General features: G+C 40.0%; 1 protein-coding gene across 4 annotated transcripts in view; it reads left to right on the top strand.

The window, feature by feature from the left end:
- The first annotated feature begins 557 nt into the window (after nucleotides 1-557).
- Nucleotides 558-15,615, top strand: part of TNRC6B (trinucleotide repeat containing 6B) — a 170,253-nt gene continuing 155,195 nt past the window's right edge. Inside the window, exons 1-3 of one of the 4 annotated variants that reach the window (XM_014543846.1) lie at nucleotides 558-628; nucleotides 8,807-8,880; nucleotides 15,205-15,295. In XM_014543846.1, coding sequence (XP_014399332.1) covers nucleotides 626-628; nucleotides 8,807-8,880; nucleotides 15,205-15,295 — 168 coding nt within the window. In that variant the 5' untranslated portion in view covers nucleotides 558-625. Of the gene's footprint in view, nucleotides 629-8,806; nucleotides 8,881-15,204; nucleotides 15,296-15,615 lie in introns of those variants that run through there. The other 3 variants (XM_014543847.1, XM_014543848.1, XM_014543845.1) reach the window with 3 other exon arrangements.

Raw genomic sequence — 15,615 nt, 5'->3', positions numbered from 1 at the left:
GACAACTTAAAACTTGCTACATAAAATGAACAATTGTACTACTTGCAGGATAATTTTAGAACTTTAATCATGGTAAACTTTCAAATTAAAAAGCATCCACTATTGAACATTGACTTTGTTGATAAAAAACAGTTTAACAATGGTAATAGCTGCCTCCCTTTCTCTGTCTTTCCATATATTTAAACCTCTTTTTTGGCTAGAGACGGACTGTGTGCAAACCACATCCAGAATGCTTTTAGTTTGTGCCACAAAATATGAAGAAAATGTTTTCAGTTTATGGCAACTAGATCCATGACATACGATGCTCCAGGAACTGTTTTTACAGTGCACAAGATGCACGCGAATGGAATAGCAAACTCACATGATTATTGGCAAGGGAAAACTGGCTACGTGGCTGATGTTAACTTGGCTTTTTTAAGACAGCCAGATCAAGAAACGTCTGAGGAATTTGAGACTGTAGCAAGAGAAGATTTTCATTTATTAAAACACAGCCTCGGGAAGCCATGGGAAGGCAGTTTCTTGTGAACCATTTACAGCTTTGAGAAGGAGAGCACAGTGTAGGCGCCAGAGAGGAAAACCTGGCGTGTGGCCTCCAGGGAATGTTGCCAGGGGAAGCACACAGCACATGGTGCGGGGGAGGCTCCTCCCACTGTCACCAGAACCCCACCTTGCCCTGCCATTTCTGTGTCTGGGGTTCACAATGGAGGGGAGCTTGGTTATAGCCAAGATATTAGGAATAAGTGTGAGTACGTGGAAGTTACGGCTCTTAAGCCACCCACTTCCTTCCTGCCCAGCCCTTGCTCATACCATTCTTTCTCTTTTAAAATTAATGATCAGCCAAAGTGTGGTCTGAGGATTCCTCCCCACCTGCCATCCAGACCCTTTCAGGGGGTCTATGAGGTCACAACTATTTTATTAATACTAGAGTGATATATGCCTTTTAAACTCATTTTCTCATGATTGTAGAGTTTTCCAGATGCCACATGACATATGAGACTACAAAAGATTGAATGCAAAAGCAGAAATTAAGATCCAGCTGTTGTCTCTTAAGCAAGATATTTGCAAAAATGTAAAACAATGGCACTTTTCTCAAATTTTTATCTTTTAAAATATTTTTAATTTTAAAATGTTTATTTGTGTTTTTTTAAATATGTTTTTATTGATTGCAGAGAGAAAGGGAGAGGGAGAGAGAGACAGAAACATCAATGATGAGAGAGAATCATTAATTGGCTGCCTCCTGCACGCCCCCCACCGGGGATCTAGCCCTTAACCTGGACATGTGCCCTTGACTGGAATCAAACCTGGGACCCTTCAGTCTGCAAGCAGCGAGGCTCTATCCACTGAGAAAAAACTGGCTAGGGCTGTATTTTTAAATGAGTACTTAGGAATAAATATTTTAAATTTTTCATAGTTTAATTTTTAATATGGTGAATATTGACAGTTATGAGCTAAAGAAACTAAAGCTCTTTAGGGTCCTTAATAATTTTTAAGACTCTAAAGAGACCCTGAGGCCAAAAAGTTTGAGCATCACTGCTTTAAATCCTGTCAATTCCAGATGAAATCCTAGTTTCCATGAGGGCTGCATAGATTGTCTAGCTAGCCCATTCTTTTCATTGCATTCCCGAAACTTCTGTGCCACACAATTTAGTGCTTAGTTTTTGTGGAATTGCTTCCTGTGCTAGTTTTCTTCTTCTTATCAAGAGTGTAAGACTTCTGAGGACAGGGATATCTTAAATGAGAGCTTTTGAGACATCCATGATTCATATTGCTGTGCACAGCATAAACAGTTGGTAATGATTATTATTATTATCTTCAATATCAATATTAAAATTTCCCAAACTCATTGGTTTATTGAAGAACCAATATGCATTTATAGTTTTTTGAACAGCCTTAATAGAAATAGCTACTTGATTAAAAACAACAACACTACATAAAATCAACATACAATATGGAAAAGGATTAAAAGCTTTTTAATCATAAATTGTCAATAAATTGGCTATAAAAGCTGAGTATGTTAATCTGTTTAATTTTTATGTGACCAACAATTTATGTGACCATAGGCCATTGCTCTGAAAACACCGAGCATAGTGCTGGGCACTTAGTAAGCATTCAGTAAAGTTGTTTGAGTTGAATCTGCTGTTTCAGTAGCCAGCCTAGCCGGCCGTCTCTGCTGTTCTTGTAGCAGGCAACTGTTATTCCCTGCCCCCACCTCCAGTTGTGTGTAGGTCTTCAGAAGTTAGCCTTATTTTCCGAAGCCCTTTCTGTTAAGGAATTGGCAAGGTGTCTTGGACTAAGCTAGAGGGCATTAGTTAACTGACCAAACTAGATTAGTAGCTTAGTAGCTGAAGGTGAGGCACATGCCTTTTTCTTCGTCCCTGCTGCAGATTATGTGGTTTTTTTTGTTTGTTTGTTTTTTTAAGCAATGTTCTCTGATTTACAAGATATAAGAATGAATTTAACAGTTATATGTCAGGGTCCTGCTGTTAATCCCAAAGTTTCCTTCACAGCTTCTCCCTGGAAGTCTGAGGGTCCCATACAAGTAACATACTGCCTTGAGACCCAAGCATTATTTCACCATGGTGTTCCTAGAACAGAGCACGATACCTAGCAGGTGGCTCATTCACTGAATGAATGATGAATGAATGAAATGAAGTTTGTACTGTGGCCCTGGATAAACTGTTGTAATTTATAAGCAGCATCGTTATTTGAGTAAACTAAGAATATTATATTGAGTTGACTTTATTTTTCCCCTGCAAAGTAACTGTGTTTATTCCATAAGAATTTATTGGGATGTCCTTTGTATTAGTACTGTTTTAAATGATGGTCATGCATTGATAAATCAGACTTAGATCCTGTGTTCAGCAAACTTATAACCTAGTAGTATAAACAACATACACAAGCCTAGTGGAAATATATACCAAGTTCAGTTGCTAACTCAGAGGAAGGATCCATCCACATCACCTATAGGAAGAGAGAGGAATCAAGAAAGACTTCATAGAAAAGGTTTCCCTAAGCCTGCATCTTGAAGGTTGAAAAGAAATTTGCCCTGTGAGAGGGAAGGCAGTTTCAACTGAAAACAGCATATACAAAGTTACAGGCACATGAAACCATGGGGTGCTTAAAGCAATGTGGTTTTGTGAGTTGAAGCTGAGAGGGGAACAGGTACCAGGCCTTGTAACACTAGGAATTGGATTTTATCTTGAGGATGGATGAGAGACAATGCAAAGGCAATGTGGGTTTGCACTTTATACAGGTAATTCTAATGGCAGTGGAGGTGGGGTGGGTCTTGAGGGTAAGAAAATCAATTAAAAAAACAGTTGGAATAAAGATGGTGAGAAACTATGCCGGAACTAAGGCAGGAGGAATAGGGAAGAAAGTATATACTGAAATAATGTATGTTTGGTGAGAGGAAGATGCTGATGAGATCCCAGATTTTTTCTTTAAGTGGGATAATAGTATTTCCAAAGGAGGCTGAAGGAGACCCAGTTTTGGGGAGGATTACTTTAGTTACGTTGTGTTTTAGGGGCCCATGGAACATAAGACAAAGAGACTATTGACATGAGGTAGTTGTATAGATGTCTTTGAAGATTGTAACGAAGATCAACACCGGGGAGAGACTTGTGAGTCATCAAGATACAGGTAGTAGTTAAATCTCTGGGAGAGGGTAAGGACATGTACATAAAATAGAGAACGGAAAGGATGACAGATCCAGAGACAAAGAAGCATCCATCAGACCCTCAAACCTCAGAGGGAAGGCAGGGGAGGGTGGGGGGAAGGGGGAGAGATCAACCAAAGGACTTGTATGCATGCATATAAGTATAACCAATGGACATAGACACTAGGGGGTAGGGTGAGAGCATGAGCAGGGGGATGGGGGGGCAATAGGGGGATAAGGACACATATGTAATACCTTAATCAATAAAGGGGGGGGGAGAGAGAGAATGAACTCCTGAGGAATATACCAGTAATTAAAGGACAAGTAGAGAAAGACTATCCAGTAAAAGAAACTGGTAAGAAATGATCTAAGAGGTGCACAAGTAATGCATTTGGCCCCTTCTGTGTGGTAAAGGGGCTAAACATGTTCCATGTCAGTTTGGGCATCAGACCTAGGCTCAATCTTTGAAGCTAGGAATTGAGTTTGGTTCTCTCACCACAATCCCTGTCTCCCCAACTCCCACGTACAGAAGCAGCAACTCCTCACCCAGCCCCAGCCTGCCCAAGATGGGAATCTGAAAATCAACAGTATTGACAAAGGCCTTGGGCTGGTTACAAATCCAGGGAGGCAGGAGAACTCAGGCACAGCCAAGAGACCAGGAACTAAAAGAAGGCGCCCCTGGCCCAATGGCTGGATCTATCTGCATTATCCTTAATCGCCAGATAGGAAAGGAGCTTCCAAAGGACAGAGTTTCAGCTCTCTGATTTTTAAACGCCCAGGTTAAAGCAAAACCAATGAATAATATTCATTGTATTTGGCAACTGGGACTGACAGAGAAAGAAATCAAATTGCAATGATTAATAAGTGAATGAGAGAGAGAAGGACATTGAGACCACAAATAACATTTTCTTTTTATAAAAGCTTGACTGGGAGAGGAAAGAGGGGAGAGAGGACATAAAAGCTCGAGGAGATTACAGATTAAAGGGGCTGATTTTAGGAATGGACAGACTTGAACATTTTTATAGAATTTCCGAAGTGTCAAACTGAAGTAGAAGTGACTTGAAACTGCAAAGATCGTGGAACAATAGTCACTTGTGTATTGGTGGCCGAATAAACCCATTTACCTATAGCAATGCTCCCTCAGGCGTTTGTTATTATTATGTGTGTTACTTAATGAAATAGACTTCTTCTTGCCCACTTGAGCTGGGTGTGCCGCTTACAGAGCTGGACTTGTGGTATCCTCCTGGTCCATGCTCGCCTCCTGGGAACACATCCCCAGCCTCCTTGCTGGTGTTTTGTTCCTCCCGCACATCTGCTGCTTCACTTAAGACGTCTTTTCCTGACGTCATGCTTGAAGTTAGGCCAGTTGCCAATGACATAGGCAGTCTGGGTTTGCAGTGTTATTAGTGACTCAATTAAAAGTTTATAGCATATTCTTAACAGTCTGCAACCCCAAGTATTATGCTAGATGTCAAACAGATAAATAGTGGTGAGTCTTGGGAACACTGAGGTTGGGGGAGAGAAGATAGCCTTATCTATGTTATTTGAGTTTTTTGATATGAGAATCAAAATTAAATTTAAAAGAATTATGCTAAGTAATCAAATTTGAAAATTAAATCCTACCATATCAGAAGCGATATTAATAAATATAGTTTTTTGAATATGTATTTTTAAACTTGCCATATTCCCTAGGAAAGATGCAGTTTTTTTGTGTGTTTTTTTAAAAATATATATTTTATTGATATTTTACAGAGAGGAAGGGAGAGGGATAGAGAGTTAGAAACATCGATCAGCTGCTTTCTGCACACCCCCTACTGGAGATGTGCCTGCAACCAAGGTACATGCCCTTGACCGGAATTGAACCCGGGACCCTTCAGTCCGCAGGCCGACTCTCTATCCACTGAGCCAAACCGGTCAGGGCAAAAGATGCAGTTTTAATTACATTCTGTGAGTTTAGTTATGTGCTTGGCTGTGGAGGAACTCTTGAAATCTCCTTGCAGTTTAGTTGATCCCAGGGGTTGATTTAGTCCAAGATCCACTGAGCCTTCCCAACCCCTGTGTAAATTCCAAGGCCAACCTGGTTATTCTGCAAGAGAAGAGAGAGAACTGGAGTGGTTCACATAGTTTACTGCTGTGGCTGAACATGATCAGATAGTAGGATTACAGTATATAGTCCTGAACATTTCAAACTGATATTTTGAAGGAATTTGCTATTACTCATACCTTAGAAGGAAAGTAGTGCTGTAGATAACTTCAACTGGATCATTTCAAATGTTGATTTTAGAATGAAATTTTATGTTTATATTGAGTATGAGTCCATCTGATACACAGGTTCACAGCCCTGTGGAGAGTAATGAAGCTGGTTTCCAGAGTACTTGGAACACTGCCCAGTTTCCCTTGCCTGCTTCTCCACTGCTTTCACTCCTTTTCTCTCACTGAATGTCAGCGTCTGGGACCAGCTGCCAAGCAGGCAAAGGACTGAGCTGGCCACTGTGTCCTAAGCTTATCTGTTAACAAGATATGTAATTATGAGCTACTTTATGAAGTTGGTACGGAGTTTAGACTACTGATAAGTCTAGAGAAGCAGTCCTGCTTAGCCTGGGCAGAAACTAATCAGAATAGAGAACTGAAAATTAGTCATTGTCATCTTGATGGTTTATAGTTGACAATAAATTAAGGAATCTAGTCTGTCTCTGAGGTACTGGAGGGTCGCACATAACTGCATAGCTCACATTCTCCTTGAGGGCCAAACCCATCTTGGAAGTTGCAGCTGGCTTCTTCCATTTTCCCCAGTGCCTTTTATTTAATGGGGAAGCATCTATGTTGAAGGACTGGGGTATAGGGATCATGTCAGGATTTAGTTCAGTTTATGTTTATTAAACTGCTACCTGATACCAAATTCAGAGATGTGTAAGACATAGATCTTGTTGTCTTGAGTAAAGGAAATAGACCCATGGATATTACCAATATTATATGGTATACCTCAGAGGAGGAACACTTAGTGGAGCCAGGGATGGTATAGAAAACTTCAAAACAACACCCGAGGCAGATCTCAAGAGAGGAGTTGAAGGGAATTAGGCAAAAGGTCCTCAGAGACATCAGTGCAAGGAAATCATGTGGGCAAGGAGACCAATAGAAATCCATGTGAATAGAATGTGAAGTGATGATGCAGTTAAGAGAGATCTTGAATTTTACCCCAAAAGTAATGGGTAGCTCTTGAGTGAATTTTGGCAGTGATATATTTAGAGATCAAATTTGCTTTTTAGAGATCGCTGTGACAGTGGTGTGTATAGTAGGAAGATAGGGATAATACTAGTAATTAAAGTATTACTAATACTCATTACACAGCACAATTCTATCTAAGATTTGTTTATTCAAACACTTAAACAAGGAAACATAGGTGATGGCAGATAAGGGGGCAGCAGATGTTTTCAAGTTACACTGAAGTACCACCTCAAACATTGTGATACAGTGTGGGACTAAAGCTGTAATTTACAGTCTGTAGCCATGGGGAATGGAATTCACTTTCTTGGACAGAAACATTGATTGTGAAACTAAGGGGCCGACTTCCAAACAGTGACAAGCTTTCTGGCACAGTGTGGATGCTAATCACAGATATATTTCTGCCAGTCTTGTCTGGCATTGTTTTGCCCACCTATACACACACACAGAGGTCCAACCTTGAGCAGAATATCCTTCTGATGTTCGTTTTTGCTGTTGTAAAATGAAGTGACTGGCTTGAGGTCTGTAAATGTCTACTAATAAATGGCTGTCATTTCATATATTTTGATGTATTTGTATATTCACAGGTATGTAAATATGTATTCCATATATATTAAGAGACATTTCATCTTGAAATGAAAAAAACATTTCACAGCATTTGTTAGCATCTTGCTATGATCTGGTTTGATTTTTAAGAGGCCATTCCAGCCACTTTTTGGGAATGGATTGGGGAGGAGCAAGAATAGGCTCCGGGAGGCCAGCTAGGAGGCCTTCACAAGTGAGAAATGATGATGGCAATGAAAATGAAGAATTGTGGGTAGATCTGAGATACATATTGTGAAAGCAGAAATGACAGGACTTGCTGATGGCTATGAGAGGACTGGGGTAGAGTGGGAAATCCAAGATGAATCTGAGGTTCTGACCAGCAGCTGGGTGGAGGATGGTGTCTTGTTTGAGACAGTGGAGATATGGAGAATGCGGTCTGGGTAGGGGATGAAGAGGGCAATTTGGGATGCAATATTAAATCCCAAGTGATTTTGAGACATCCTCACATGAAATGGAGAAGTTGAAAAGGTAATTTGCTATTTTTCTGGTAGGACGTAAGGGTAAAATAAATAATAAAAGTATAATATAGGTTTTAATGTTTCTTCAGCAAGTATTTCATATTTCAGTTCATATTCTTAATAATCACTTGCCTTTATTGAGCATGTGGTTGGTGCTGCCCTGTACCAAGTGTTTTACACATATTTTATTTAAACTTCCAAAGAACCCTCTGAGAAAGATGCTGTTACTGTTTCCAGTGCTGAATGAGGAAGCTGAGGTTTCAGAGGTTAGGCTATGAGCTGGTAGATCAGTGGTTCCAAACCTCTTTTTGGCCATGCCCCACCTAAGCATCTCTTAAATCCTGATGCCCCCCCCCTGTGACATTTAATTCTTATTATTCAAAAAGTGAACTCTTATTAACATGGAGGAAGCCTCACAGGCCATTAACTTGGTTTAAGCATGGCATCCATGAAAGAGAAAAATAAAAGAACGAAAGAACAATTGAAGTACTGAGAAAGAAATCACTAAGAAATTGTTTAAAAAATAATATGAAGTGATATGAAAAAATAGCGAATAACATTTTAAAACATAATAGAGAACTGAAATGCTTAAATATGTCACAATATATACTTACATACTGTATATGAGGCCCCAGAACCATAAGAAATGCAAAAAATTCACTGTTAATAACTCATTCTCGAATTGTCCCCCTTAAAAATCAAATTGTCCCCCTATGGGGCATGTGCCCCACGTTGGGAAACCACTGTGGTAGATGGAGAAGCCTGGATTGGTACTAGGCTGCCTGAATTCTGAACTTTGTTCTGCCACTTGCCATGGCATCTTGCTACGAGTATGTGGCTTATTGTGATTTTTCTCTCTTTTCAGGGTTTTGGATTTTGCACTGAATGTAGTCTAGATTCATCTTCACGGGCGTGTGTTGCCCCAGGATACTGTCAAAGGTAAGTTTTTAAAATTTCTTTTTACCCAGTATTACTAGTAGCATTGAATGGGAGAGTCTTCATCTTAATAAGAAGAAAAGTACATTTTGGCATCATTACTTGTTTCCAGAGTTCTTACAGAAGGGTATTTAAAGGGCTCATCACACCAGCCCTTTCCATTTCTCATTGGTAGATCCCCTTAAAAAGCATTTGTATTTAGGTTGCTACTGATACTTGGTGCCTTGTTGTTTAATAAAGCTGGAATTTGTCACTAGGATTTAGCAATTCCACAGTTTTATGCGAGTGTATTCCTAGCTTCTCTGCCCCTACTCTGTCCCTGCTGCAGTCTGTAGTCCACATTACTGCCCAAGTCAGCTTTCTAAATGATAGATTCACTCATGTCAGTCCTTTGCTTAAACAGCTCTCATGGCTCCCAGTTGCTACAGATGTCACCCTACAAACCCCTTTCAAAACTTAATTGCAATCAACATTTCTGGCTTCTTTCTTACTGAACCCCTATCTGTAAGCCTTTTTCTTTTTCCCAGATAGTTCTTTTTCACAGCTTTGTGCCTTGGTTGATACTTTGCTCTTTGCTTAGAGTTTGGAAGAGGGGAGAATGTAACTGCACTCTTCCTTCTTGTATCTTTCCTACTGTCCCCTTCTGGACTCTCTTGGCAGGTTTTGTTTTTCATTTGTGTTCTAGGAGCACCTGTCATTATTACAGTAACAAAGCATTCATTATTTTACATTAGAGTTGTTTATTTGTATTATGTCTCCTTTACTAGCCTATAAACCCTTTGAAACTTCTTGGAAAGGAACTGTTTTTTTAGTGCCTGTTGGCTGCTCCTAGACACCTTGTTCAGTGCTATGCATATATTATTTAATCCTTATAACACTACCTCCTGACCAGTTTTATGGGTAAAAATAATGAAGATTAAAAAGCGAAGTAACTTGCTCAAGATTACACAGCTAGTACGTGTCAAAGAGTAATGATTTTGCCCGTTCAAAACCAGTGCTTATTGTACTACACCACATTAGCCTAGCACCATCTGGCATGTGGTTGGGACCCAGTAAATATTTATTGAATTGCCATCTATTGCAGTTTAAGTGAAAAGGACTTTAGTTGATTAATCCAGTCATTCCTACATGGAAATTTATTGAATTCCCATTAAATACAGGTACACAGTTTTTAAATAAACTGTGACTATAGAGTTAATGAGATATAGTGTCTGGTACTAAAAGGTTAACAGTCTAATAGGAAAGTCATTTATGCAAGCAAATAAATCCAATAAAATTGCAGATCCTATAACAGGGTTCAAATAAGATCTGGGGACACTGAAGAAGAAATCATCAGCTCTACCTAGAGATGGATCAGGAAATCCTTTCTAAAAGCTGTGTCTTCATGAGGAGTATCAGGGGAGGAAAGGGCATAGGGAGTAATATGAACAAAGCCATGGACACCTGAAACAACCTGGCATATTTGTGAAGCTATAAGTAGCTCAGTATGGTTGGAACAAAAGGAACAAAAAGGTCTGGTTAGTGACGCTGGAGAGACAGGTGAGGGCTGGATCCTGGAAGACTTTGAAAATATTAGCAGATTTGCCAACTTTTAGAGGAGGCCTAGCACAGATGCTGTATGACATTACTCATGTTTGGTCATTAACATTTGTTGAGTCCTGTCCTGTATGTGCTGAAGCACTGTGCCAGGTCACAACTATCTGTCACTTACTGTGTATGGCAAATTGATGACAGCTCTGAGGTGAAATGATGTGCTGAAGCAGAAATGAAGTGCTTATGTTGACACGTCATTTTTGACAGCTTTACCACCACTTGTTCACCCCTCCAGTTAATGTTCACATAAGTGGACTTTGTCATGGCTTTTTCATCACTCTGTTAGCACTGATACACTGGACCCTATGTCACTTCCCATGTGGAACCCCTAGCTTAACCATATACTTCTGCATTGCCTGATGCTCCTTCCATTTTGTCAAAAGGACAGTAAAACTGACCTAGAACCTTAAACACAACTATAAGCTATGCCTTCAAATCAGAATGTCATCAAGACTTTTTCAAGAAACACATTAAAAATATTAAGGGTAGTTTCAAAACAACACGAGAATGAGAGCGAACAAATTAAATAAAGGACAAATTAAAAAATAGGTATCGGTATGAAATATAGTAAGTAGGCAGATTATATGGTGTTAATCAGGAAGGATTTTTAGAAACACAAAATGACTGAATAGAAGGATGAAAATGTGTGGAGAGAATGGAAAGACGGTTTGCCTGAGTGAAAGTTCAGCACTTTCCCCACAGGCACCAACCACATTCAGCCACTAAGTTAGAATTGAAAGGAGCCCACTAACTAATATTCTATTTCCTGTCTACATTCTGAAACAATGGAAATAGACGATGAAGGAGTAAGACAGGCAGAGAACAAAATTTCACTTTTATTATAAGTTGACATGGGAGAACTGGCTCATCTTTGAACTCCAGAACTTAATGGGTTTTCTCACCCAGCAGCACTAGTCTGGGATAGACCACCTCCTAGAAGGAAGAAAGGAGCAGAGCACAATAGGTACCCCCAAGGGAAAGGGGAGAGAAGGGGTGGACTCTGCAAGCTCAGTTTCCTCCTCTAGGCTCACAGCAGGAGTCAAGGATATGATAAGACCAGGAATAGCAAACAAACTGATACTGCCCTATGTGGAGGGGAGCATCAAGAGTGAGGACGAAGTTTTTCTCCTCTAACACTCACCAGCTTTTGTCTCTTACACAGTGAATGTCGGTCAGCTGGGGTGTGCCTGTCCCCTATAGGTCAGGGATGGTCTCAGGACCGTCCTACTCTCACTTTCATGAGGACACCACCCCACTGCCAATCACTGTTCTCTTGGGACCATCAATAGATTCTGTCCCCAGAAGATTCTAAAATGGATCAGAATGGTATACAAATTATATGAACTCCAAGGCTAAACAAAATCATTTCAGTACTATCCCCACCACCACCAAATTAAAAAAGAAAGCCTACTTCCAGCCCAAGAGCAGATAAAGTTACGTTCCCTGAATGCAATACTCAGTCTTGCCAAAGATTGTAGCAGAGACACATTGGTATCTGAGGGAGGGGAGAATGGGTGAGGTTCTCTTGGTTTGAGCCTCACCAAGATACCGTTGGTCCATGCCAGCGTCCAGAATATATGACTGGGACACTGCCACCATTTGGAACAATCTGCCAGCAAGAGGTTAAATCTGGAACTGTCTTTATCATATCTGGGGGAAAAAACAACCAATGCACATGTTTTCTCTTTTAAAGATTACTATTTGAAATATCACCTCCTCCTTGCAAAATGTAGATGGCGCCCCAGTTACCAATTTTCCTCTATAAGTTCCCTCCCTCCCTGTCTGCCTTGTTCTTCCCTCCCTCCCTCTCTTCTTTCCTCCCCTCCTTCTGTGAAGTGTTGTGAGAAACCTCTTTGAATTTCCCCTTTGAATCGCCTATGTAAGCCCAGCACAAACAATTTAAACCTAGAAGTTCACTGGTTTTGTAGCCCATGTGCTATTTCAAATTTAGTTGCCTTGCAGCTTATATGCATCAAATAATTGTTCTACTCACTAATATCTAAAAGGCCTGTATGAAGAAAGTCTTTTTTCCTAAAGTCTAATAATCTTTGTCTCAGCCATGCCTACTTAGGAAAAGCTGTGTCTGCATAATTCAAGGTCAGCCTTCTGTGCTTTGAAGCTACCCAGGCCTGCTAATGCCTTATTCCCTTTGCTGAGGCCAGCACAGCTGGCATTTGCTTGCTAGGCCAGAGTAGCCAGTGTATGCTGAGACCACTTGTGCATCTGACATTTAGATGAGCTTTCAGTACTACCGCCATGGCAGAGAGTGGCTTGTTTCTTTGCTGAGGCCGGCAAAGCCCCCAAGCCTTCGCTAAAGCTTTATGTGCCGGTTTCTATAGAAACTGCCACTACCTGAAGACAAAGTTGCCATAACTACAGTCACCACTAAAGTCAGAATACAGTGTGGCCTGTGGTTTATAAACTTCTAATTTGGCCTCAGTAATTAAAAGCTAGTGTACAACTGTAAAAGCTCATGAGGCCTAATGTAAAACCTCTGCCGGGTCACAACACTTTGCCCCCGCAGTAAAGACCAAGGCCCCAAGTCGTGGCCCCAACAGAAGCCTCAGAAATTCCACATGTATATTACTCCCCAAATTTTACTTCGTGTTTCTTCATCAAGACTAATCTCATGCAGTAGGTGTTAGGGTTTGAGAGATACCCAATAAACAGCACTCTAATTTTCCCTTGGCTGAGTTCTGTACCAGTTGAGAAATAAGATCAGAGAAAGGCATTTGGGAGACCAAAATATCATCTCCATTCTGAATAAAGCTAAATTGGAGAATTCAGCTAAAATCTGCAGACAAGTGAACTTTTTAACACTGAACCTCAGAATTCTTCAAACTTGCCTATTCGCAGGTAATTGTGAGGGGCCTGCATTGATAGGGACAGGAGCAGAGGAGAATGCGTGCTCCCTGGGGACGCTGGCTTCCAAAAGGAAGAGAGAGATCACAGATCTTGTTTCTCCCTCTGAACTCACCTTTCAGATAAGATCCTGTGCCTCCTCTGGGGTAGTGTGTGTGGAGGTGGAGAGGAGCCAGGAATGGACCGCACATTCAGATGGAAATGGCACTGAGAGAATCGGGTCCCTTTCTTGGTCAGCTCTGCCTATAATGCATCATCTGGGAAACACAATCTCTATTTCAGTAAAGTAGCATTTGAACTTGAAGAGATTTGTGAAGTAATTTGCATACCAAATCTTTCTAGATATGTTAATTGAGTTTTTCCAGTGCTTTCCATTTAATTTTCATAGAAAGAGCAATTATGTTTTTGCACAAGTGTCATAAACAGGTGAGGGTCGAAACCAACTAGAGAAAGCCTGTTTCACTTGCTGTGAGCATCAGTCATATGTTTTACAGAGGGAATGGGCAATGTCAGTTCATCTGGAAGGAATGAATAGGAGTTGACTGAGAGAGCTTCCACTGTACCAGTTTTACGTTTTACTTCAGATAAATACACATTAGTTCCCCAAAATCCTCATTAGGTGAGCATAGTAGATATTTTGATTCCCTTTTCCCACCCACCTGATGAGGAAACAGATTCCCAGAACTGTCTTTTTATTTTTTATTTTTTATTTCAGAGAAGGGAGGGAGAGGGAGAGAGAGAGAAAAATATCAATGATGAGCGAGAATCATTCATTGTCTGCCTCTTGCACACCCCCCACTGGGGATCAAGTTCCCAACCCAAGCATGTGTCCTGACTGGGAATCATGACCTCCTGGTTCATAGGTCTTCACTCAAACACAGAGCCATGCCAGCCGGGCAGAACTGTCTTTTTGGCCTCAGGTCTTGTGGCTGGTTAGTGAGAAGCCTGCACCAGAGCCAGATCGCCAGCCCCCCAAGCTGCTACATCCATAAGAGATTTCTCTGCACACACAAAAAGTACACCATGAAGCATCTTTTTAGCTTTTATATTTTGTCGCTATGAGCCTTTTAAAGCATTTGAAACATTTAAAAATATTTGTACCTGCATATATAATAGAGATTTTTGTGTCAGTTTTGAGTAATGATTACTCAATACTTACTTACTTATAGTTATTTTGGTATATTTTAATTTATGAAATTTTAATAAACTTTCACTTGACTCATTGTATTCTTGGAGGAAAATTACTTTTTATTGTCATGCCCTATGAATAGCCTGTTCTCTTATAAAAATAAATTAACTGACATTTAGTTTATTAAGCAATTTTCTTAAACGACAACAAGTAGGATCAATCATTAGATTACACCTTAATTTCAGTCATAAAATATCACAAGTGTTGAACATAAGTTATAAACCCAAGAAACCCAGCCAATTTTAATAGTCTAGCTTAATATCCAGGCAGTACAACTGGCTACCGCATAACAGTTGGTTCAGTGCTTTACTTAGGTAGACATCCTTTCTGACAGGTCAATATTTGTACTGTATGAGTTACTGAAGATTTTCACTATCATTTCTTCCAAAAGTCAAATAAAAAGAAAATTATCTAGTACTGTTCAATACTCCAATGTCTTAAACTTTTGCTAGCTATCCTCCCTCAAGGTGAGGAAAATTCCCTCTCTACTTCAGATATATGTGTATAGACATACAGATATGCACACACACACACACACACACACACACACACACACACACACACACACGTTAAGGTTGTACTTTACAGTCCACAGTATCAGTAACAGAATTTCAATCTAATCTTTGAAGAGACAAATGTCTGAACTGAATTCCTTGTGTGTTTTTCTCTTCCTACCTCTTTAGGCAGTATTTGTGTGTTTCTGCAGAGTTTTGCACAGAGTCTGTTCCCATGCAAACCAATGAGGGAGAAGTATCGGAAGAAAGCGGTTCCAAGGTCAGTGAATTACTAAAGGTGCAAACAATATGAGTAGAAATGAAAAGCAGAGGCAGTGGATGAGTGGAGTGGATGTTTTAGTTGAATTTAGAAATTAGATTGATTTAAGGTAGACAACCTTAGATTGAGATTTTTTTTCCTCAATATCCATTTTTGTTATGCTACATGAGAAATTTAAAGGATTTTACTGAACTCCTGGAGAACTTGATTAATTTATAGAATAATTTACCTTTTTAATATTCTGTTATACAAGTTATATATACTTATTTGAAAAATTAAAACAAATTTCACTTTGCCTTTTAATGTTTTGTTACGCAAGT

Source organism: Myotis brandtii, unplaced genomic scaffold (genome assembly GCF_000412655.1).
Source record: "Myotis brandtii unplaced genomic scaffold, ASM41265v1 scaffold339, whole genome shotgun sequence".
In the NCBI taxonomy this organism is placed as follows: domain Eukaryota; kingdom Metazoa; phylum Chordata; class Mammalia; order Chiroptera; family Vespertilionidae; genus Myotis; species Myotis brandtii.
The sequence above is the reverse complement of the archived record's forward strand: the minus strand, read 5'-3'. Positions and strand labels throughout refer to the sequence as shown.